Source organism: Megachile rotundata, chromosome 10 (genome assembly GCF_050947335.1).
Source record: "Megachile rotundata isolate GNS110a chromosome 10, iyMegRotu1, whole genome shotgun sequence".
Lineage (NCBI taxonomy): Eukaryota > Metazoa > Arthropoda > Insecta > Hymenoptera > Megachilidae > Megachile > Megachile rotundata.
The window spans coordinates 11,462,910-11,489,685 of NC_134992.1; the positions used below are offsets into that span (position 1 = coordinate 11,462,910).

General features: G+C 40.4%; 2 protein-coding genes across 5 annotated transcripts in view; both read right to left on the minus strand.

Moving 5' to 3' along the window:
- CAH1 (carbonic anhydrase 1) overlaps positions 1-13,924 on the minus strand; it is a 30,486-nt gene extending 16,562 nt beyond the window's left edge. Inside the window, exon 1 of the mRNA XM_012298580.2 lies at positions 13,538-13,924. Within this exon, the coding sequence (XP_012153970.1) occupies positions 13,538-13,577 (40 nt within the window). The 5' untranslated portion in view covers positions 13,578-13,924. The remainder of the gene's footprint in view (positions 1-13,537) is intronic.
- Positions 13,925-21,478: 7,554 nt separating this feature from the next.
- Positions 21,479-26,776, minus strand: part of LOC100881230 (uncharacterized) — a 99,176-nt gene continuing 93,878 nt past the window's right edge. For all 4 annotated transcript variants that reach the window (XM_012298578.2, XM_012298579.2, XM_012298576.2 and 1 more), the window contains one exon: positions 21,479-26,726. In XM_012298578.2, the coding sequence (XP_012153968.2) occupies positions 26,503-26,726 (224 nt within the window). In that variant the 3' untranslated portion in view covers positions 21,479-26,502. The remainder of the gene's footprint in view (positions 26,727-26,776) is intronic.

The following is a 26,776-nucleotide window of genomic DNA, read 5'->3' on the forward strand; positions in this document are numbered from 1 at the left end:
GTATGTTGCTAATCTTTTTAAGACAATTTCAAGGAAACAACGTTCCTGTTTTAACCGGACAAATATTTATTTTGTTAGTGTTTCTGGTATTAAAATGAGGCCAAACGCGATAGAACAGTGGGATGGCGAGAGCCCGCGTTCTATGACAGACCGTTATATTGCCACGCGTTCTATGGTGCAATAGGACTTTCTACCAATTGCAATTTTGTGTGTGACGTAGAGTATGGTGAAGAGTAACTTTTAAAGTGATGAGTAATTCTTAGGATTTTAGAATTGTCATACTTTTAAATTGATGAATTTCTAAATGGTGAGATTTGTAAGGTGGAGAATTTCCGAGTGGTGAGATTTCTGTGTTGGTGAATTTATGAAAACGTCAATTTTCAAATTTTTAAATCTCTATTTTTCCAATTCCCAAATTTAACAACTCCCACATTCCCCAATTCCACATTCCACAATTCCCACATTCCTCAGCTCCCATATTCGACAATTCCCACATTCCCCAATTCCTACATTTCACAATTCCACATTCCCCAATTCCCATCTTTCTCAATTCCCACATTCCCCAATTCCCAAATTTACCAACTCCACATTTCCCAATTCCCACATTCCCCAATTCCCACATTCCCCAATTCCCACATGCCCCAATTCCCACATTCCGCAATTCCACATTTCCCAATTTCCACATTCCCCAATTCCCAAATTTACCAACTCCACATTTCCCAATTTCCACATTCCCCAATTCCCAAATTTACCAACTCCACATTTCCTAATTTCCACATTCCACAATTCCCAAATTTACCAACTCCCACATTCTCCAATTCCCACATTGCCCAATTCCCACCTTCCCCAATTCCACATTTCCCAATTCCCACATTCCCTAATTTCCACATTCCCCAATTCCCACCTTCCCCAATTCCACATTCCCCAATTCCCAAATTCCCCAAATCCCTATTTCCCCACTCCAAAATTTCCAAATCTCTCATCTTCCAAATCCCTATTTCCCCAATTCCCAAATATCCAAATCTCTTATCTCCCAATTCGCAATCTCCCAAATCCCTATTTCCCCAATTCCCAAATATCCAAATCTCTTATCTCCCAATTTCCAATCTCCCAAATTCCTATTTCCCCAATTCCCAAATGTCCAAATCTCTTATCTCCCAAATTCCTATTTCCCAAATCCCAATTTCCCTAATTCCCAAACATCCAAATTCCAAATCCCCCCACTCTCAAATCACTCCTAATCAAAATCTCGTCCAAAAACGGCCATATACCGAGACCATACACCCATTTCTCTACCAAAGTCATTAATAACCGAGATTGAAAATAACCTCCAATTAACCGACGGTACTAAATGTTTTTCCGTAAAAGCAAAACCGTGTATAACGTCTTTACAGATCCGCTAACGAGCGAACGATAACGGCAATAGGAAAATGCGAGCGCATCGATTACGCAAGCGTAAAAACTGTTAACTATTGGCTCCGATAATCGCGATAAATTATCAGTTACATTGAGAAACTCGTTATCGCGGATATGTACATACGTCACGTGCCGGTGCATAAACACTTGTTATCGTGACACGCGATTTCGATATTTGTTCACGATAAAGTTGCGTTCTTTTTGCAACTCGATTCACGTCTTCTGATTACGTTCCACAGCTTGGCACAGTCACTCGTACAAATTTACTATCCTCCGATGAGATCTTAATCGTAGTGCGGTCATGTGCAGCGAGACAATTATCAAAGTGCTAACATGTCCCGATACCGTGGGTAAAGGAGCGTCGGTGTTACATAAATGCCGGGCAAAAAACAAGAAAGAATATGAAAAAGTTATCTGAGGAAGAACTATGTTATTAGAGCGTTATCGGACAGTGTACGGTTTAACACGCCATTAAAATAATTTGTTTATCCGTTCGGTTTTAGATATGCTCGTTAAGCAATTTCGAGTAGCATGCGAACTAAGTATAGCTCGTTTGGAGCACTTATGCGTTTTTTGTTGTTTATGTATTTTTCATTTCTTCTGTTAACAAATTATGAATGTTGTATTATGGACGTGGAAATTATATTCATATTGTTATCCTCAGATCGCTATATATCTTCATGTATCTCTAGATTCCCAACTTGTTGATAAGCTCAGTAAGTTTAGATCCAATGTCACTGAATATACAAGTGTCTGTGGATGTTAGTATATTGTTCAGTCCTAGGGACATTGTTCAAACCTTCAAATAACCTCAATGAGTTCCCCAATGAAGGCCCTACAACATGGACCCAAAATTACTCACAACGTCACTGAATATACAAGTGTCTGTGGATGTCAGTATATTGTTCAGTCCTAGGGATATTGCTCAAACCTTCAAATAACCTCAATGAGTTCCTCAATGAAGGTCCTAAAACATGGACCCAAATTACTCGCAGATATCAAAATGATTTTGGACCTAAAATCACAATATCAATTTCAGAATTCATTTCAATATCCATCTCTAAATTTCTACATCTAGAATCTCTACATCTTGACACCTCTTTTTATAATGACTAGAGCTAGATCGGATCTTATCCCTAGATAGATTCGTAGAAGAGCATCAGTGAGGAGAGCTGGTCAATGACATACGAACACAATTGGCACGCTGTTGAAAGATAGATACGAGGATGATTGAACGGAGATCATCTTTGAAAATGGGTAGGTCAAGGAGGCTCAGTTTGTTGCTCTCGAAATCGAACGATATCGCATTTCGATATTTTTATCTGAGAACGATTTTGCAACGGGAGTATCGAGCACATGTACGATAACCGTAAATAGAAAGTATGGAGGTCAAACGAGGTAAAACGAGAGACATTGCCAAAATGTGAGAACTTGCTCGACACACTCGTGGCCATATAACGAGAGTCCTATAAATTGTAACATATTGAACACCAAATCCTGACATCTGCAAATTAACTGCTCTCAGATAATATTGTACATTCCCAACTATTATTATCTACAAATTATTCTTATCTTTTAAACAATTATACTTTCCACGAGTCTTACTTAAAATAAATATTTATTTTCACCGTGGTATATGTAAACGAAGTTCTCTATAAAAAGACCAGTTTTTGTACGACTTTTGATAACTACACAACATGTATAAACTACAAGATTGCTATAAAATTTATTTACACCGATCACCAAGAAAAAATTTGATCATACACAAGACAGTAATAAACAGTTATAAAATAGTCCGCAAATTGTTTACGCAAATTAGCAAAAATTATCGGTTTATACAAACAAATAAATATCGCGAGATTCATCGCGTGAACTATAACCCGTAGAAAGAAAAATCGATGACTAGTAATCGTGATCGAAGAAATTGAAATTAGCGTTATTCGCGCAAGTTCTCGTACGTCATCGTTTCTTTACGGTACAAACATTTGCATTTCTGCAACTATCCGTTTCATTCGGCGGCGTTGAAAGAAGAGGCACAACTGTTCCGTGTAAACGTACCTTTATCACAAGATCCGCGTTTGATTCCCGCGTGGTTCACAGCTGCGAAAGCGGCACGTGACGACGATGATATAATACGTGCGACGTAACGCGCGATTATGCGATATTGTCGCACATCATTAATGAGCTAAATGTCCCTCGACTATGCTCGATCGACCTTATCTCCCGTCTTACAATCTTTCTTTTAATTATACCGAGATAATTATGGGATATACAGGAAATTTTAATAATAACAATTTCTTAGCTCGATAACGAGTATCTCTTTTTCCTTAAAAGGAGGTTTTAAGGTTGAGCTACTTCTTTTTGGGCAAAATTATTTTTTACGAGGAAAATATTTGCTAATTCTATTTTATATTTTATTGTAACTTGTGGGATTTTTTGGGGACGTAGGAATTCGGGGCGCAGGAATTCGGGAATTCTAGAATTTGGGACGTAGGAATTCGAAATTTTGGAATTCGGGAATTATAGAATTCGGAATTTTGGAATTCGGAGCGTAGAAATTCGGTGCGTAGGAATTCGACGCGTAGGAATTCGGTGCGTAGGAATTCGGTGCGTAGGAATTCTGTGCGTAGGAATTCGGCGCGTAGGAATTCGGAATTTTGGAATTCGGTGCGTAGGAATTCAACGCGTAGGAATTCGGCGCGTAGGAATTCGGGATTTTGGAATTCGGTGCGTAGGAATTCAACGCGTAGAAATTCGGTGCGTAGGAATTCGACGCGTAGGAATTCGGTGCGTAGGAATTCTGTGCGTAGGAATTCGGCGCGTAGGAATTCGGAATTTTGGAATTCGGTGCGTAGGAATTCAACGCGTAGGAATTCGGCGCGTAGGAATTCGGGATTTTGGAATTCGGTGCGTAGGAATTCAACGCGGAGGAATTCGACGCGTAGGAATTCAACGCGTATGAATTCGGCGCGTAGGAATTCGGAATTTTGGAATTCGAGGCGTAGAAATTCGGAGTGAAGGAATTCGGGGCGTAGGAATTCAAGAATTCAAGAATTCGGTGCGTAGGAATTCTGAAATCCTACAATTCGTGGCATAGGAATTCGGGAATTCAATAATGCGTTGCGTAGGAATTCCGGAATCCCTGAAAATTTGAAACTTTGAGTACCCAAACCTTGAAGATTCAAAACCTTGAATACCCAACCCTTGAACAACCCCGAAAATTCAAAACACTGCCTACTTAAAAATTGGTACTTCCACATACCTAAACCTTGAAAATAAATATCACAGCAAATATCTCCAATACGTATCCAGTTTTCAATAAGATGAATCATCTCGTAAGTAACTTGACCTCTGAGAAGTCTCGCAAAAAGGATCAACGAAGGTCAAAGTGTAAGGTCTGTGCAAAAATCCCCATGGCTTGTAATCACAAACCATTGCAGTGCGGCATGACGCCAGTCCAGTAGATGTACATATATAGCTTGTTTGGCAAGGTTGAATGAACCTTCAAACAGACCTCGACGACCTCGAGACGGTATTTTTGTTGGTGGAGTGCGGCTTGCTCTGTGATCGTCAATGGGATCTTCAATAAGCAACTGCGCGCCTTCTTGAGATACGCATTCAGATCTGCTCCCTTTGCTAACTTTTAGAAATTCATTTTGTGGAGTTGGAGATTTCAGAGTCTGCTGCTATGAATTTCTGTATTTATCGATTAGTTCTGTATTTACAAATTATTTATAATTCAAGAAATTTTGAGGTTTCTAAATTGTCAAGTTTCTTATCAAAGTTTTGTGCATTTTTATATAAAACTCGGGAATTCAAGAATTCTGAATTTTAGGCTTTGGGCATTCAAGAATTCAGAGTTTTGGAATTTGGGAATTTTGGAATTCGGGGCGTGGGAATTCGATGCACAGGAATTCGGAATTTTGGAATTTGGGAATTCAGGAACTCGAGGCGTAGGAATTCGGGAATTCCAGAATACGGGGCGTAGAAATTCGGGAATTCAAGAATTCGGGGCGTAGGAATTCGGTGCGTAGGAATTCGGTGCGTAGGAATTCGGTGCGTAGGAATTCGGTGCGTAGGAATTCGGTGCGTAGGAATTCGGAATTTTGGAATTCGGGAATTCTAGAATTCGGGGCGTAGGAATTCGGGAATTCAAGTATTCGGGGCGTAGGAATTCGGTGCGTAGAAATTCGAAATTTTGGAATTCGGGAATTCAAGAATTCGGAGCGTAGAAATTCGAAATTTTGGAATTCGGGAATTCTAGAATTCGGGGCGTAGGAATTCGGTGCGTAGGAATTCGGAATTTTGGAATTCGGGGCGTAGGAATTCGGTGCGTAGGAATTCGGAATTTTGGAATTCGGGAATTCAAAAATTCGGGGCGTAGAAATTCGAAATTTTGGAATTCGGCAATTCCAGAATTCGGGGCGTAGGAATTCGGGAATTCAAGAATTCCGAATTTTAGATGTTCAAAGTTTCAAGTCTACACTCATCAGAGTCAACACGCAGTCCCAAGGTCTGAAGACTCCAAAAGTCGTATAGCTCTCAAGATCCGAAACACGTGTTCTACACATGTAATATTCTACACTTGAGGCAAAATATGAACACTGCATCCAAACAGCAGTACCGACACGTTAACGCGCAAATGAAATTAGCATCGCGTTAGACGCGAATTCTGAGCACATATGCAAGTGCAACGACGTCACACCATTTACGTAAAACCGGATGAGATGCTAAAGACGCATCGGTTTCCTGTTTATTTAATGACAGACCATATTAGACAGTGGCTGAGCTTCGTGCAAAGACTTTGAACTACACGTGACTGAACTCCCATCAAACTTTTCTATAAGCAGTTAGTACGATTTAAATGCAGCTGTAAGATAATGATAAGTATAACGAATGCAAAATTGATATTGTTAAAGCGAAACGATCTGTACACCGATGTAATCGGTACTCTTGAATGGAACAAAGTATGTGTTACGTAGCGAGGCATATGCGATACGTAAACCACGGAAATCGATACACAAGCGAGTTGAAGAGAACAGCCACTGTCTATAATGCGTAAACCTTCTACTGTCAGTAGTTATTATCAATCATTCAACGCTTCGTTCCTGCTTGAACCGGGTTCGAGAGAAGTTGGAATCGTGGCTACTGTGCACATGTAAGCTTTCGTTGTAACAGGGTCAAGGACAGCGGTGGACTTTGAGGGGACAAGGCCCCGAATTTTGGAAATTCTTGAATTCGGGCTTGGGAATTCGAAGATCTGGAATTCGGAATTTTAGGATTCGGGAATTCAAGAATTCGGAATTTTTGGTTTTGGGCATTCAAGAATTCGGGGCGGTGGAATTCGGCGCGTAGGAATTCGGAATTTTGGAATTCGGGGCGTGGGAATTCGGTGCACAGAAATTCGGGAATTCAAGAATTCGGGGCGTAGGAATTCGGGAATTCCAGAATTTGGGGCGTGGGAATTCGGTGCGTAGGAATTCGAAATTTTTGAATTTGGAAATTCAGGAATTCGGGGCGTAGAAATTCGAAATTTGGGAATTCGGGAATTCCAGAATTCGGGGCGTAGAAATTCGAAATTTTGGAATTCGGGAATTCCAGAATTCGGGGCGTAGAAATTCGGGAATTCAAGAATTCGGGGCGTGGGAATTCGGTGCATAGGAATTCGGAATTTTGAAATTCGGGAATTCCAGAATTCGGGGCGTAGAAATTCGAAATTTTGGAATTCGGGAATTCCAGAATTCGGGGCGTAGAAATTCGGGAATTCAAGAACTCGGGGCGTGGGAATTCGGTGCGTAGGAATTCGGAATTTTGAAATTCGGGAATTCTAGAATTCGGGGCGTAGAAATTCGAAATTTTGGAATTCGGGTATTCCAGAATTCGGGGCGTAGAAATTCGAAATTTTGGAATTCGGGAATTCCAGAATTCGGAACATAGAAAATCGAAAATTCTAGAATTCGACGCGTAGGAATTCGGAATTTTTGAATTCGGGGCATAGGAATTCGAGAATTCTAGAATTCGGAGCATAGGAATTCAGGAATTCTAAAACTCGATACGTAGGAATTCGTGAATTCTAGAATTCGGGGCATAGGAATTCAGGACGTAAGAATTCTGAATTTTGGAATTCCAGAATTCAAGAATTCGCAACATAGGAATTCACGATTCAGGAATTCAAAACGTAAAAATTTTAAAATTCGAGAATTCCAAAATATATTTCCGAATTCCGAAAATGGCAAATCCTGAATACTTCAGCGCTTCGATTATAGCAAGGCAAACTACAATACTGAAGACAATAATTTTGACGCGATTTCAACGTGACGAAAACGAAAAGCGATTTCGAACCTCGAAATTCTGGTGTGACCCGAATTTCACGTGACGGTGAACAAGACATTGCCCGTGTGGATTTCAACGAACGCCCGAGGGCGTCACGAGCGGAGAAAAAAATGATCGTATCGTACATTTCTTTCTCGCCCGACACACAACGCAACACGTGTCCGCGATTAAAAACGTGCTGGTTGGAAAACTTTTCTTTCACCGTCCGACTGCATTATCTCCTCAAAATCTTGAGTCTCGGATAAAAAATTGCTGAGTACACAACCCGGGGCTGCTTTCGGACTGAACTCTTATCTACTCTAAAAAAGTTTGTCTTTCGATACGTAATCCGGAAAGAGGATTAGAATAGAGAATGTGGTTGATCAGTTTATCGATATCGAAAGTGTAAATTTTCACGGTTCCCCGTAAAAGCGAGGAAAACACGGCGGCCTTAAACGGTGGCCGCAATGGCGTACTTCCGGCCGTGATCGAGTGTCCCGTGACAGTGTAGTAAATACACGACCGATTGCCATTTCTCGGCTGAATCGCCGTGCCACGCCGGCACACGCTCAGAAAGCCAAACGACTTAATCGTCGATCTGCACGCCGGCCAGGAATTTATGCAAATCACGGTATCCGCCAGACTTCGCAATTGCACTCGCGCCGGTTCAAAGATAGCGCTGACAAATTGGCTCCAGATTAAGGGCATTTCGGAGAGGCATGCACGGTAACCGGGTAGGCGAAACGAAACTGGGTCTGCGACCCTTACACGCTTTCGCGTTCATGTACGTTTCACTTCGTTACCTATATATTCGCACTTATCTTTTGCTTTAGATACGTCTATTTACATGCGTTCATATCACCTTTATTATTGATATATCACTTTTCTGCGATATTCGCACATGAGTTATATTATTCCGTATTGTAGTATCGCATCGCGTTATCCAGACGCTGGAATATGACGCGCCGTGTTACTTCGCGTTATATCGCCACGCGCTGGAATTCGACGCGTGGCGTTACCTCGCGTTATATCGCCACGCGCTGGAATTCGACGCGTTGAGTTACCTTGCGTTATATCGCCAAGCGCTGGAATTCGACGCGTGGAGTTACCCCGTGTTATATCACCACGCGCTGGAATACGACGCGCCGAATTACTTCGCGTTATATCGCCACGCACTGGAATTCGACGCGTGGAGTTACCTCGCGTTATATCGCCACACGCTGGAATTCGACGCGTGGAGTTACCTCGCGTTATATCGCCACGCGTTGGAATTCGACGCGTGGAGTTACCTCGCGTTATATCGCCACGCGTTGGAATTCGACGCGTGGAGTTACCTCGCGTTATATTGCCACGCGCTGGAATTCGACGCGTGGAGTTGCCTCGCGTTATATCGCCATGCGCTGGAATACTACGCGCCGAGTTACCTCGCGTTATATCGCCACGCGCTGGAATTCGACGCGTGAGGTCACCTCGCGTTATATCGCCACGCGCTGGAATTCGACGCGTGGAGTTACCTCGCGTTATATCGCCACGCGCTGGAATTCGACGCGTGGAATTACCTCGCGTTATATTGCCATATGCTGAAATACAACTTGTCCTGTCACCTCGCATTATATCTCCATGCGCTGGAATACATCGCATCGAGTTACCTCGCGTTATATCGCCATATACTGTATTATCCCGCGCTGTATTTCTACACACTGTATTACACTGCCATGCATCGTGTTACATATTTTACTACATCGTGGCGCATTACCATGTCCTATATTGTCAAATATTAAAATGCGTATGTTGAACTATGCAATGTCACATGCAATTATTTACGTTTCGATACGGTTAATATTCATGAATTCAAACTAGTATTTACATCTCACTATTATTCATATCCAGTGACGTTTTCAAGAAATTTCGTAATAGAACGTGTTTGTGATACAATCACCTTCAGCAATTTCATAACCAGACGGATATTCCATAGACTCACCTTAAAATAGAAAAAGTTCCCCGGTTTTATCGAGACAAAAAGGCGGTGGGCCATGTTTCTTTATCTCCCTGATTACGCGTATCCCGTAACGGTTCAGTAATTCCGTTATGTTTAATTGCACACGACCGTGAAAAGTTAGTTTTCTTGTTCGGTTTCTTTCCACGGAAAAGAACTAGTTTTCTTTGGCAAGACGTTACCAAGCGGAACTCGAGTGTTTGGACAAGAAACTCGTCATGCGATTCATGAGGAATATAAAATTAGAATATTTGCAGCTTCCAGATTCTGGCGATTGTATTTTTTAATGTACACCATTGTTTACCGGGTCGAAACTGCGTCGGAATTTCTACTAATTTAGCGTGCTGGATCGAGTTACACCGTCCATCACTTAATTATACTTAACTAAAGTATCCGTCCAGTTCTGCCCATTTCACGGTTGCTTTAATGGACACGACAAACAGGGAGAAATTACAAAACTCTCAACTGTAGAATTTCTCAAATTTACAGACCTTTAAAGTAATATTCTTTTCTAAAATTTAGAAATTTTAAGATTCGAGAAGCATTACAATTCGATCACTCCTTTATTCTAGATTTACTTGCTGTTCTATTTTATCGATGTATTGGTCTTTTCGAAAAAGCCTGCAAAACGTTTAAATGCGAACGACCGTACACAACGCGTGCGTGTTTAGATCTCGTTACCAGCGCACATACATTACTTCCTATTCTCGCATTATATTTACGTGGCTACGGTAGTACAATGTACGACGTTTCGGTGTGGTCTACACACAGTGTGCGGTTTGAGGTTATCCCGTTCGTATCTACTTACTCGGAGTTAGCCACGAAATCGAGCGTCATTCGAGTATCTGTTCGATTAACTGAAAACAACGTGTTCGATAAATTCCGTAACTAGCTGGTAATTTTCTGGGCTACGATAGCTTGTGTACCTACGGAACAACGAACACAAGAAAAAGGAACGCGTGTGACTACGAGAAACAGGAATTCTAGAATTCTGGGTGCAAGAATTCGAGAATTCTAAAATTCGGGGCGTAGGAATTCGGGAATTCTACAATTCGGGGCGTAGGAATTCGGGAATTCTACAATTCGGGGCGTAGGAACTCGGGAATTCTAGAATTCGGAGTGTAGGAATTCGGGAATTCAAGAATTCCATGCGTACGAATTCGGGAATTCTAGAATTCGAGGCGTAGAAATTCGGCGCGTAGGAATTCGGGAATTCAAGAATTCGGGGCATAGGAATTCGGAATTTTGGAAATCGAGAATTCAAGAATTTGGGGCGTAGGAATTCGGAATTTTGGAATTCGAGAATTCAAGAATTCGGAGCGTAGGAATTCGAAATTTTGTAATTCGAGAATTCAAGAATTCAGAGCGCAGAAATTCGGCGCGTAGGAATTCGGAATTTTGGAATTCGGGGCGTTGGAATTCGGAATTTTGGAATTCGAGAATTCAAGAATTCGGAGCGTAAGAATTCAGAATTTTGGAATTCGAGAATTCAAGAATTCAGAGCGTAGAAATTCGGCGCGTGGGAATTCGGAATTTTGGAATTCGGGAATTCAAGAATTCGGAGCGTAAGAATTCAGAATTTTGGAATTCGAGAATTCAAGAATTCAGAGCGTAGAAATTCGGCGCGTAGGAATTCGGAATTTTGGAATTCGGGAATTCAAGAATTCGGGGCGTTGGAATTCGGAATTTTGGAATTCGAGAATTCAAGAATTCGGAGCGTAGGAATTCGAAATTTTGGAATTCGAGAATTCAAGAATTCAAAGCGCAGAAATTCGGCGCGTAGGAATTCGGAATTTTGGAATTCGGGGCGTTGGAATTCGAGAATTCAAGAATTCGGAGCGTAGGAATTCGGAATTTTGGAACTCGAGAATTCAAGAATTCAGGGCGTACGAATTCGGAACTTTGGAACTCGAGAATTCAAGAATTCAGGGCGTAGGAATTCGGGAATTTTAGAATTCGAGGCGTAGGAATTCGGGAATTCTAGAATTCGGGTTGTAGAAATTCGGAATTTTGGAATTCGAGAATTCAAGAATTCAGGGCATAGGAATTCGAGAATTCTAGAATTCGGGGCGTAGGAAAAAGAACGCATGTGACTCGCTACAAGAAACAGGTGCATCGGCCTGAAGCGAGGAAAATTATTGATTTTCGTTTACCTACGGAGTCGGTGGTGTCCCGTGCTAGCATGGCGAACGCAACGCCGTCCCTTGGCACGACTAGGACGGCCTGCATTCGAAGACAATGGCCTTAGGTCAGTCAATGGCCTGGTGCCATCGTGACACCGTAAAAATCGAACGCGATTTCGACCGACTCCTATTTTTCCTTTCCGTTTCAAGTTCGAGGAAACGGGGTCACCGGGATATTTAGACCAACCGTTCGATAATCATCGGCTTCGCTCGGGAATTCGGTTCGTTTTGTAGGTTATGTATCTTATGCACTTAATTAACAAAATTTGGTCTTTTATCATATATTTCTTTTAAGATTATTTCGTCTATTATATTAAATTGAAAGGAATCGAATGATCGATCGATATCGATGACTTCAAAAGATGGCGTGTATGACACGAAACTGTAATAAATGATTCTCTGAAATAAGATTCAGATTATTTAGAGACTCGAGACGTTCAGTGCATTTTCTTCGAAATTAAATGAAATCATTATGGTTCTGTTTGTAAATACGACAGCGTTATTTACCTTTGATATCGTATCAAAAGTCTGGGTGAAAATCGACGGTATTGATATGTCGACGATATTTAAAATAAAGACTTGTCTCTCGATTTGAATTGAAATGGTTCTCGTTAACGATGCGATCGTTAATTTCGCCTCGGAGAAATTAGACAATGCCATTAACAGATATCGCTGTATCTAATCGTTATGATTCACGAATATTTCGTATAAACGTTCCAATGTTTTTACTTAGCAAACACTGTCATTGTTATGAACTTTTGTTTCAACAGAGATAAGCGATGGAATGTCGCATAATCATAGAAAACCAATGATTAATTCATCGCACACAAAAAATGTACACCTTCTTAACGATAGCGCATCGCGATTATACAGATGAAAAATTCAGTTAACGTCATTACGTTACGATTAAAAATACGATATCCTTGTAAAAAAAAAATAGGAGAGCTAAAAAAACCCACATACCGTTACCGGTTTCTCGCAATGTCTTATCTGTTTTCCTCGACGGCACTATTTTTACCAGGCGACAGCCATCATTTTTCTTCGAGTGTTAAAAAGAAGAAAAACCTAGAAATTATGGTACACTGACTCGTCGAGAAAGCGAATATTTTTAGTAACCAACCGGATAAAATTCAATAGCAGATATTGCGTACCAATGTCATATTGTAATCAATATAAATGTTTAATTTCTAATGAAGTAACAGTATACCTACTGTCGGAAAATATCACCGAATTATTACTGATTTTATAAATAAACTGTACGCGTAATAACATGGCGCTCCAGTTAAAAAATCGGTGTTACAAAATAATGGATATTCGAACTCTAGAAGCAGTGCACGTAACATCATTTATTATAAACGCTAAAAACTATGAATAATTAACGCATTCATATTTACTGACATTGACCTTTGTGCAAACATCGCGATGTTATTGCAAACAGAAAAGTCATCTTGCAAATAATGACATTTCTCTGTAAGATGTTTACCGACTTCCGGTATTTTGACAATGAATCTACCAGTTCGTGAAAGTCTAAATATTACATTGGAAGGTTCAATTATTCACGAACCTTCTAATGCACCGTCACTGTAATTCTCGTTTATGGAACGTTGACACATAACCAATAAAAACTCACCGTTTTGGATGGAGTAGTCCCATTCGCTCTTGTCGGCCATTTTCGGTAAACGATCGAAAATCGAGATCCCCGGAAACAGAGAATCCGAACGAGCTTCGTAACCGGTCGTTTTGATTAAATCAAACACGTCACTTGAACGACTCGTAACCACGATTCGTCTCGATCGAATTCACTACCGATCGAACAGTTAATCTTGCGAACAATTTCCGAATTACGTTTTCCTCGTTTCTCGGAGGACGATCTTTCGCGAATGTACTACTCACACATCTGTCCGATTTTACCCGCGTCGTAAAACGATTCGAAAACTCGCGTCTTGTAAGTTAAAAGTCGTAAGGTTGTCCACCCTTTGCTCGATCGTCCACGAATGCGATGCTAGCCGGCCGATCGCTGGATTTTATACGCGCGCCCAGTGCTGGATTAACCAATAAGCAACATAAGCACGTGCTTAGGGGCATCCGAAGGTGGGGGCACCACACCAATTTTTTGAATTCTGACATCTTTTACGTAGCAATAAACTGCTAACAATGAGTGTCTGTGTGCATGTGTATCTTATCTCTGCTAAGTACTAGATGTTCCAATGAGATGTATACACACTTTATTATCATATCATTGAATAAATAAAACAAACAGAGGTTAAGTTGCGATTATATTGACTATCTTAAACTTACAAAGTTTCCGAATGGCCAATACCGATGGAATTTATTTTAGCTACCATTTTTACATTTTACACTGACATTACACTTATTTTACACTGACACTGGTATTCGATACATATACTTTTTATTGGGACATTTTTTAAAGAACAAAATTTATGAAAGTAGTTTGAATAATCTGATAGAAGAATTTGTAGTTAAAAGAGAAGGTGCTAGCAAATTTTTTGAACGAACAGGGATTTTAAGAGGCGTAATTCGGCACTGTGCGCGCCGGTCACGTGACTCCTACCAGTCTTGCGCATGCGCGGGTAAATGTTTACACGTGCATCGCGAGTCCCCACCATGAACGAGTTAGCACGTGCTTAGTTATGATCAACATCGATAAATTTCGGAACTCGAATCGTTCCGGTCTTCAGAAATCGATTGAATAAATTATTTCTACTTGTACAGTCTATTTCAGACTTCCTTCAGGTTCCCAAAGAACTTTACGATTAAATTGATCACGTTTAACCGTCACTTCGAGATCACTCTACAAGAGGGGACTGTAACTAGGCGCTCTAACACCTTAATGATTCATTTTATAATCTATTTGAAACGGAAACATTAATCCTAGCGAAGTGATAAGGTAATTTAATACGAATTGTTCCATCTAACGCGACGAGAAATTAAGAGCGTTTCTAGAATGTGATAAATTCAAGGTAAGCAGGATGAATATTATATTTCTAAATCTGATAATTTGTACACTAGCAAATAATTTCCAAGTTTCTAAATTATTACATCTACTACGTAAGGTATATCTAAAAAATAATAAATGATTTATTACTTTTCATTGATCCGTCAGTTTTAGGACGGCCGGTTCAGCAATTTTCGTTTACTTTTACGAAATGATGTGTCACGCAGAAATTAAATATTTGCTTTCAAAGCACGTGCTTACATCTTATCTACTTCCAACAACGATCCTATCCTTTGATAGATCGACAGAGAAGAAGAGATTAGATTAATCGAACTCGAATTTTAAGTCGTTACCCGATCGTTATGATTCTTTATTTGTTCCCGATCGATCAGTGTGTTTTTAATCGACGTACCAAACGCCATCAGTGCCTCTTGCAGGTCACACGATCGGCAGATATGATTTCAGTTGAGGTCGCAACACGTGTATTTCTACGTACACACACGAGCGCGTTTATTATGCTGACCAAAGAATCACGATCTGATAACGAAGCTATTCGTCAACCGGAGAATCAGTATTACCTTTTATAGGAGGTCACAGACCGACCCGTTCCCTCGTCGTACTTTCGCCATTTTAGTTGTCTGCTAGCAAACGGCTGACCCAATGTTTTCTGTTTCGCGTTTCTTCGAAATGATTATTTCGGCATACGTTCGTCGAATGACACACCGCGTCACGTACTTCTGATTGTGTCAATTATGGACGGCTGCTTATTTGAAGGATAATTATAGTATACCAGTCATTAGGAATGTGCTTCCTATTTGGGTTAATAGGAAGTATCGAGTTGTTGAATAATTTGCGGGAAATATGGGGTGTAGGATTTGGGAATTTGGAGAGGTGGAAATTTGGGTTACGTATCGAGTTGTTGAATAATTTGTGGGTGGGGTTTTCAGATTTGGGAATTTGGGGAGATGGAAATTTGGGAATTTGAAGGTTGGGAAATTGAGGATAGGGAAATTTAGGGATGTGGAAATTGGAAAATGTGGAATTGGGGAATGTAGAAATTGGAGAATGTGGAATTGGGGAATATGGAAATTGGAAAATATGGAATTGGGGAATGTAGAAATTGGAGAATGTGGAATTGGGGAATGTGGAATTGGGGAATATGGGAATTGGGGAATGTGAAATTGGGGAATGTGAAAGTGGGGAATGTGGAATTGGGGAATATGGGAATTGGAAAACGTGGGAGTGAAAAATATGGAATTGGGGAATGTAGAAATTGGAGAATGTGGGAGTTGGGGAATGTGGAATTGGAAAATATGGAATTGGGGAATGTAGAAATTGGAGAATGTGGAATTGGGGAATGTGGGAGTTGGGAAATGTGGAATTGGGGAATATGGGAATTGGGGAATGTGAAATTGGGGAATGTGGAATTGGGGAATATGGGAATTGGAAAACGTGGGATTGAAAAATATGGAATTGGGGAATGTAGAAATTGGAGAATGTGGGAGTTGGGGAATGTGGAATTGGGGAATATGGGAATTGGGGAATGTGGTATTTGGGAAATGTGGAATTGGGGAATGTGGGAATTGGAAAATGTGGTAATTGAAAAATGTGGAATTGGAGAATGTAGAAATTGGAGAATGTGGAATTGGGGAATATGGGAATTAGGGAATGTTGTATTGAGAAATGTGGAAATTGACGAATGTGGAATTGGTGAATGTAGAAATTTAGACAACGACACGAAAATAATTCTCCTTTTGTGTACAAAGGAGCCATCGAACAGTCGATTCAAGAAGTTCCCGCCACTTTAATTTAATCGTGCTCGAATAACATTGTCAAGTCGGTGTTATGTCACGGTACGTGCCTGTTGTTCGCGTGGTCGTGCCATCATCGTAATACCAATAAACGAGTCGCTCGCACTACGATGATCTCAATAAAAATTAATGAATTCCAGCAAATTCTATTGGAAAATGCCGTTGGACGTTCATCCTCGACGCCTCTAAAAAACAAGTTTTCATTAGAGCTTTTCCCGGTTTTCCTCCTATGATTTTCCGTCTACCTGCCTCTTTTTTGTTTGCTCCTTTCAGCGAAAGACATCAACGGAGCGATTCATCCGCGTTGAATAGTTCCTTATTTTATCTTGGCTGTTTGTAAGGCACATAAAAGCGGTTGCGAAATGATTCGAGATTTCACAAAGCAAATATTTTTCTTTCAAAACCGTTCATCGTTCGTGTCACAGGATTTGCTTCTAATTACTGTTTGTAGTATCTTCAAGGTACTAGTGTCTATTGGTACACAGAAGTCGCGTTAAGTGATTAGTTTTATATGCAAAAGTTGTTTGACGCTCCAAATATAACATACCCGTCACTACCTGTTAATGAGGACATAGTCGGAAACATTTCATTGCTAATTTTATCTGGAAAGTACCGAAGCAATTTTATTACCTAGATTATCTACTATTGTACAATCGAGTTTGTAAACGATTGTACGTGCAATGAGTATTTGATTCCATCCTGTGCTTTTATTACAGTTATCGTTTAAGTGGCCATATCTACATTTCCCCTACCTTTACATCGTTTATACGTAATTTACATGTTCCTATATAGGTTACTATAGTATATGGCAATAAATAGTTCCAGCAAGTTCAATTAGCTTACTAATACCAATGACGCGCCATGTGCGTCATGTCTCTTACCTGTTCTTTACATCACCTATACATAGTTATTTACATGTTCCTATATATAAGGCTACTACATGTAGTATATAATAACAAAAAAGATTTCCAGTGAGTTCAAAGTGCGTACCAACGACGCACCACGTGTGTCATCATACGTGACGCACCATATGCGTCATTTCCCCTACCTGTTCTTTACAACAGCTATTCGTAATTTACATGTTCCTATACAGGTTACTATAGTATATGACAATAAATAGTTCCAGCAAGTTCAAACCGCTTACTAATACCAATGACGCACCATGTGCGTCATTTTCCTCACCTGTTCTTTACATCACCTATACGTAGTTATTTACATGACTCTATATATAAGGCTACTACATACAGTATCTAATGAGTTCCAGCGAGTTCAAAACGCGTACCAATGACGCACCACGTGTGTCATCATATGTGACGCACCATATGCGTCATTTCCCCTAACAACTGTTCTCTACAACACCCATACGTAATTTACATGTTCCTATACAGGTTACTACAGTACATAACAATAAATAATTCCAGCAAGTACCAATACTAATGACGCACCTGGTGCGTCACTCCTTCTAAACGCAACTACCCCATTTAAAAGCGTACCTCCATTTCGATGCAAAAGGTAGTCATAACGATATTAAGAAGTACGATCGTATCGAACATGCTCGCGCGATTATTCATTCACTGAGAATCACGCGAGCGGTCGCCTTAAATCGCGGCCTGTTTTGCATTTTAATTTCGAATGTCGCTACGCGACGCACAAGAAACGATGTTCCGTTCAAATTCCTCCGCGATTCTTGCGTAATCGCTTCGTTTGTCCTTCGCGGTCGTTAAATTGTTCGTCTATCAAGATCCACGTTAGACAGTTCGTTTTCTTATATTTTCTTTTTTGACTCGAATAACAATCGGCGCACCTGTCCGCAGGGCGGAATAATTTATGTTAATTGCGGACTCGTAGCTGGCTCGATAGGTCCTTCGCGGGAGTCGTTAGTCATCGATTCTCGTAATAACAAACAGGTTGGAAATTGAAAATTATAATGGGAGGACCATTTGCTGCCTTATTTGTTTTTTGACGCAATTGTTTTGGTCGACACTTGCGATGAAACGTCTTTATTGGATGGTGGGTTGCTGGTAAATGGAGTGGAGGAAAGGGGTTGGGGAATTTAGGAAATTTTGGGAGATGAGAATTTGAGGCGTTGAGAATTGGAGCGCTCAGAATTTGGGGGGTTAAGAATTTGGGGCGTTGAAAATTTGGAGCGCTGAGAATTTGGGACGCTGAGAATTTGGAGCGCTGAGAATTTGGAGCGCTGAGAATTTCAAGCGCTGGGAATTTGGAACGCTGAAAATTTGGAGCGTTGAGAATTTGAAGCGCTGAGAATTTGGAGCGCTGAGAATTTGGGGCGCTGAAAATTTGGAGCGCTGAGAATTTGGGACGCTGAGAATTTGAAGCGCTGAGAATTTGGAGTGCTGAGAATTTGGAGCGCTGAGAATTTGGAGCGCTGAGAATTTGGGACGCTGAGAATTTCAAGCGCTGAGAATTTGGGGCGCTGAGAATTTGGAGCGCTGAGAATTTGGAGCGCTGAGAATTTGGAACGCTGAGAATTTAGGGCGCTGAGAATTTGGGGGATTAAAAATTTGGGAATTTGGAAATTTGGGGGGCTGACGATTTGGGTTCTTTGTAATTTGGAGATCTGGGACTTTAAGGCGCTGAGAATTTGTAGATTTAGAAGTTTGGGGATTTAGAAATTTGGCACTTTAGAAATTTGATGATTTGGAAATTCAGAATTTTAGAAATTCCGAAGTTCTACTAGAAATTCTACTCTGCTACTAAAAGTGGCAATATAACACGAGCGTCGTTCTTTCTTCAGATGAACGCCAAAATAGCCCAATACTACTAAAACTATAGTTAACTAACTTCTACTCAGAATGTACTCTCAAATTGCCTCTGCTATAAAAAGTGGCAATATAGCACGAGCGTCATTCTTTCTTCAGATGAACACCAAAATAGCCCAATACTATTAAAACTATAGTTAACTTAGTTCTACTCAGAATGTACTCTCAAATTGCCTCTCCTATAAAAAGTGGCAATATAGCACAAGTGTCATTCTTTCTTCAGATGAACACCAAAATAGCCCAATACTACAAAAACTATAGATAGCTAACCTCTTCTGAGAATGTAGTCTTAAATTGCCTCTCTTACAAAAAGTGGCAATATAACACGAGCGTCATTTTTTCTCCGTATACAAAATACCAATACTAAAACCATATCTTACCATACCTATAGGTCTAACCTTGTTTACCAAACAAATTTTTCACCTTTTCCACAGCAGCAAAGAAGCTTCACGTGGGCGTATCGTGACCGAATGTTTGCGTCTACGTACTCTCGTTTACGTAAACAATTGACAACGACTTAACGAGGATTAATTAGATTGGAACTGACAAAGAGATCCTACGGTGGCTTCGTCTGTTCGACATTGAAACGATACGTCCTTGTGTATTCTCAAGCGATTACCTCGACGATAAATAAATTTCGCGACACTTACACATTTGGCGGAGCGTTATTAGCATTATTCCAGAATGAGCGTCAGTGTTAACGAATGGTAATAAAACGTGGAAAAACGTCGGAACATTTTACGTCACGCTAAACAAGGATTGTGTAATCGATGCCTCGGACGAAATTCACGAAAAAAAAGTCTCTGTCACCGTATTAGAAAACTGTTTGCTTTTTTCGACGAACTTTTATAGTACGATTATGTAACGCGCGGGAAAAATCGATGAACGTTTTCACATTACGGCCTCTTCATGTTAATGCGATAGTAAAATTAACGTGACGCGAATCAATAGCAGGTTCAAAGGACTTGAGAAAAAAAGAATTCGTGAATTACTGAATTCTAATTTTAGCGATTATTTGAACTTTTTAAAAATATAATACTGATAAGATTAGTGGAAGTTCATATATCTTGTCAGAAAATGTTTTTACTCAAATAATACGTTGAAATTTTTCCTGTTGCAATTAAAGTAATCACTGCTCATGTTTTATTCATGTATATGTTTCAGTTTTCTACTTTTCCAATTTGTCATCATTTTTTTCCATATAAATTTTGTTATACATTATGAGGTGTTGGTACATTTAATTTTTAATGGATACTAGGTCACTGAAAGTGGAACATGAACACAAGGATCACTGTATTGTAGAAAGGATAATGATTCACAAAAGGAAGTGGAAGGATCCTTGAAAAATTAACCTTGCTCAAAGTAGTGGACAATTGTCTTCACAAGGATACTGCAAATGGCGGACGAAAATGCAAATGGCGCTCTGGGGGGCAATATTGGATAAAAAATAATTATTTCATAACTCGAGGATGAAAAGTTTCTATATAAATTTCTAAATCATCGAATTTCTATATTTATTAATTTCTAAAAATTAAAACTCTTAAACTCTCACATTTCTGAACATCAAATTTAAATTTGCAAATGCAAATGGCGGACGGAAATGCAAATGGCGGACAAAAATGCAAATGGCGGACGAAAATGCAAATGGCGGACAAAAATGTAAATGGCGGACAAAAATGCATATGGCAGACGAAAATGCAAATGGCGCTCCAGAAAGCAATATTTAAAAAATATTTCTTTCATAACGCAAGATTGAAAATTTTCTATATAATAAATGTTTAAACCATCCCTCTTTTATATTTATTAACTTGTAAATGAAATATTAAAACTCCCAAATTTCCAAGCTTAAAGGAACTCCCAGACATATTTGATAACCTGACCCATTACAGTAATGAAACTTCTAAAAATATTTTCAAACATTATTCCAAACCATTAATTAGTGAAATTATACTGGAATAAGTGTAGTTCCATTTAGCCAGGAAACGATAACGAGTTCGATAACGTGGCACAAGAACTGACGCTTGTTATCCTAAAATGGCTTTATTAACTCTTAACTTTACACGTGTTTAATATGTAGTACTCCTCAAACACATCTGTGTACATGTCTGTGTGTATGTGTGTCCTTATTCAATGTTCCTTCGTTCGTCGACGACACCACTCAAAAAGGATGGTTAGCTAACGTGACAATCTCCTCTCTTGAACAAAAAAGGGGTGGATTAACCTTCGGATGACGGGAAGCCATTTTGAAGCTTTAATTTCCAGCCGAAAAGGTTTTTAAAAGGTTTAATTATTTAATTTAAAATTGTCAAAAGAAATTTATAATTTTAAGCGTTCTCACCGTGCCAGACGGGTTTGAAAGATTTATTTTTTATTTAATACAGGATTTTAGTTTGAAAATATAAAAGTCACCCGTCTTCTAAAGGTTAAGTTTCTAAAAAGAAAAAACGACGAGGTCCTTTGGTCCGGTCCCGTCGAGGCGCCATATTGGACAAAAATAATTTGCAGATTCCCAGTCAATACGTGTTATTCTTAATATGTATATACCATTTTCTTTATGTGTACAAGAAATTCCTTACACGCGATGGAACTTTTTTTACTTCTTTTGGGGATCAATCGAACCTACACGATTACATACACTCTTTACTTTTGATAGTTTGTTCCTTTCTCCCACCTCTACCGTTCTCCTTTGTACAAAATACTTTCGAACCACTTTCAACCATTTGAACAAAAAGAAAGAAAATAAGAAAAGAAAAGCGAGTATCCTTGGTTCGAATTCGACCCCCCTCACACTTTACCACGTAGAGTGTATACATCTTATAACTATCGTACATAATTATCGTGTCCGTCACATTAACACAATTGCAGCGGACGAGAGCGATGATATGATTAGAAGCATGATATGAAAGGTGTCCTTGCTTACCGCGGCTCATCGAGGGCTTCGAAACAGACCTTCAGCCATAGAACTCCATTTATTCGAGTGAAATTAATTACATCTATTTTTAAAACCCCATTAGAAGTTTACGATTGTACGATAGTGGGAGATTGGAGAAACTCACCTGGGAAATAGCTTACATTTCGATTATTTCAACGTTCAATTTGATTATTTGCCATTTGATGAGTTCGAATAAATGGGGCGCTATGTACAGTAGATTGGTTATATTGCCACGGTGGAAAATTCTTAAGATTGCATTGGTCGGATTTGGTCTAATATCACTGGTGGTAATTCAGCGCGGTGTGATTTGTCGCGTGGTGTGTTAGAAATGGTGATTCGACGCTTGGTAGATTCGAGGAGTGGTAATTCGACGCGTGGTAAATTCAACGCATGAGAAATTCGACGCGTGGTAAATTCGGCGCGTGGTGTATTCGACGCGTGGTAAATTCGGCGCGTGGTGGATTCGACGCGTGGTAAATTCGACGCGTGAGGAATTCGACGCGTGAGGAATTCGACGCGTGAGGATTTCGACGCGTGAGGATTTCGACGCGTGGTATATTCGACACGTGGTAAATTCGGCGCGTGGTGGATTCGACGCGTGGTAAATTCGACGCGTGAGGAATTCGACGCGTGAGGATTTCGACGCGTGGTATATTCGACACGTGGTAAATTCGGCGCGTGGTGGATTCGACGCGTGGTAAATTCGACGCGTGAGGAATTCGACGCGTGAGGATTTCGACGCGTGGTATATTCGACACGTGGTAAATTCGGCGCGTGGTGGATTCGACGCGTGGTAAATTCTACGCGTGGTGTATTCGACGCGTGGTAAATTCGACGCGTGGTAAATTCAACGCGTGAGGAATTCGACGCGTGGTGTATTCGACGCGTGAGGATTTCGACGCGTGGGAAATTCGACGCATGGTGTATTCGACGCGTGGTGTTCTCGATGCGTGGTAATTCGATGCGTGATAAATTCGACGCGTGGTATACTCGACGCGTGGTAAATTCGACGCGTGAGGATTTCGACGCGTGGTGTATTCGACGCGTGGCAAATTCGGCGCGTAGTGGATTCGACGCGTGGTGTATTCGGCGCGTGGGAAATTCGACGCGTGTTAAATTCGATGCGTGGTAAATTCGACGCGTGGTGTACTCGATGCGTGGTAATTCGATGCGCAGTAATTCGACGCGTGGTGTACTCGATGCGTGGTAATTCGATGCGCAGTAATTCGACGCGTGGTATATTCAACGCGTGGTAAATTCGACGCGTGCTATACTTAACGCGTGGTAAATTCTAAACGCAGTAATTCGACGCGCACTATACTCAGCACAGCGATATAACAGTAATATATCCAATCGCAAAATCTACGATTACATTCTTCATGAATCTCCTGATGTTCTCCATGAATCTCCTTACGACGATGAAAGCTGTCCATATAAAATGGCAATATAAGAGTCCACTGTACTTTGATTTATCAATAGTCTAGCCTAATAAATTTGTCTGGTAAAAGCATGAGGAGTTGAAACTTCTCTCATTCAATTTCCTTGAACAGCGAACAACGCCAAAAATCGTGATACAAAAATAGAAAATACTCCGGTAACTTTCGTAATATCGTGCGATTAACGCTAACCAGCAGTCAGGTATTTTCAAAAGCAATTTTTGTCTCGTGCGAGATCCGCGATAAGCAAGGCTCGATGAAAAAGGGATTCGAGTAGTCGCGTGTGTTAATATACTTAAACCTTGTACGTTATAAAGACGTGAATTAATAGTAATATATATTATATCGTAATTTTTAGCTTGCATACGAAACATCCGTTTATCATTCTACATACACAATTATCATCATTATCAGCAGCATCATTCACACGTGATTTGTTTAGGAGTGACCCCAAATTTGCGGATTCGTTAACACTGTATCCTTTGCTTCGTAGAGGCGGATAAACGGAGCCATCAAATTCGAGGTACGCGAAAAAGATATCGATTTTCTTCGTTTCCTTCCGTTCTTCCACGTCCTCGTGTTTTCCTCTTTTAAAAAATATCAGGAAATCATCGAGGTGTCGAAGAAATCTTATTTGCGCGTGTTTACCCGTATCCCGTCTAAAAATCATTCGTTACTTCTTTTTCTTCCTTGCAATCTTGCAACAGAGTGGCTGATTTTTCCCGAATCAATTTTCTTTCATAAAATGTACGCTCTGCGCACCGGGTACGGTCATCGCGCTCTATAGGTTAAAAGTAGATCTTGTTACTTTGTTCCTTTATCCATTTCCATTTTCCCCTCTGCTTTAAATAGTTAGTACTTTTTGGCTTGGTAACTATGTAAAATCTAAATTAAATTAGCTCTCGACGGGTTTAAAATCGTTAAGATACGTAAGGCTCGCATGTTTTTCTCACCGTGTAACGAGTACAAAAATCTTAAGTGGTCGTACGTTATAAAAATGAGAATAATTGTACGTACTTAAAAAAAAATGTGGATTAAAGATAAACAGAAAGCTTTCTGTACAGTGTGCATATCATGAGAAATAATAATAAAGAAACGAAAAAGGTAAATGCTACGACGTGGGTCTGGCGGCGTTTTAAAACGACATCGACTTAAAATGGCTGCATCAGACTGTCTATCGAACGACAAATAGGTAATATACATATTTATATTATATATTTGTATATATTATCATTAGTTATCCTTTTATTCTGCATGGCCTACAGCGCCAATGGAAGCATTTTGCTGTCACTCTGCAAATGGCATCGCGCGAACGGATATATTCGATTAAGTTACGGATTAAAAAAATTCTCAGTTCTCTTAGTTTCTTTTTTCTTTTAACGTTTAAGTCTGACAACTGATCGTCGGATGGGGCCAGTTCGAGTTCCATTCTTTCCTTCGTTTTTATAAGACAATGTATAAAAAAATGATTGAGTAATCGGCGAACAAAAGAAACTGCCTCGTCCGACGACGAGTTCTTCACAGTTATCCTTCACGTGGCAGTGTTATACGATGTAAGTAGGTACGTTGTATGTTTAAGTCGATAGTCCTTGGATACTTGGAGACCGTTTCACCGCGTTTCAAGTCTTTCAGTAGAACCATTTAAATAGTACGCGTTTTTTTCTCTCCACTTCCCGTTCACAGCATTGATACTCTTATTGCTTAAAAAATGGCACTGATTACTGAAACGTGAACGAGTATCGTTGCTGCACACGCGACTTCGTTATCGCCGAATACAAACATCTCGCCCTAACGACGCTGGTTCTACGGTTTCATAAACCTAAAACCTAAAATATCCGCTTATACCCGGTCGGAGTAAGTGAATCCTTCCTCTCTACAGTTTGAATTCGTTACGAAAGGCAACGCGTGATTTGTAATCCCGTACACTCCCTAGAAAAAGTTCCCGTGAAATACAAGACGGTCGGTAAAAGTACTCGGGTGCAACGCAGACCCCTCTCGAGTTAGGCGGAAAGTTGGGACACCAGGCAGCATGAACTTAAGCAGAGTATAGTTCGTGTGTGGGATTATAGGGAGAGTCTAGATGCAGTATAACGTCAGGTAGAGCCTAAGTCTCTACCAACCATACTGTGGTGAGACACATGTACTATCGAAGGATAATATGAGAAGAGAGAGCATAAATTGTGCCTAGAGAGATCTAAGCTCGTAAAGAATCTAAGGGATTGAAAGTCCAAGTTCCTCTTCCAACAGATCTTCCCTCCCAACTGAAGGAAGCCTAAATTGCACTCTCGCGTACATCGCAGTAAAAAAAGAAAAAAAACACAAGGGCAAACGCCCTCGCGTACTCTCCTTTCTCTCTTAAATACGTTACACCGCGGATAAATAGCGACGAATGAGTATAATAATATGTATATTATTACAAAGTAAGTAAACGTGGGCGCGATTTGGCGAACTCTCGCGAACCGATTCTTTCATCTGTTATTACCTGATATTGAATCTCGGACCAACGAAAGCCTTACTTAAGATTGCTGTATACGTTCAGAGATCCACCACAGTTGTCGACGTTGTTACCGACGAACTGTGGCTTCTTCTGATAGTTGGTTTGGTTTTGCGCGTGTATTGGGGAGTCTCCGAGCATCGCTAGCATATATTTGCGCGTGGGCGAGTGGACTGTATTTTGTTAGGGAGGTACGTATGGGGGTGGTTTTCTGTACGTTGGGGTGGGTTTGGGACGATTCTGACGATTGGTGTCGCGATTCGTGGCGAACGGAGGCGGTGGTTGGTACGGTTCCTCGGAGTTCTCTTTTGGCAACATCGGCACGTCCGCGCCGTCCTCCGTCTTTTGATACTCGGGCGGTGGTAGCGGTGGTTTTTCTTCTTTTAGAATTACAGGTGACTTGTTACCTATAAAACAAAACACGTGTATCTGAACGTAACACCATCTTTGTGTCTAT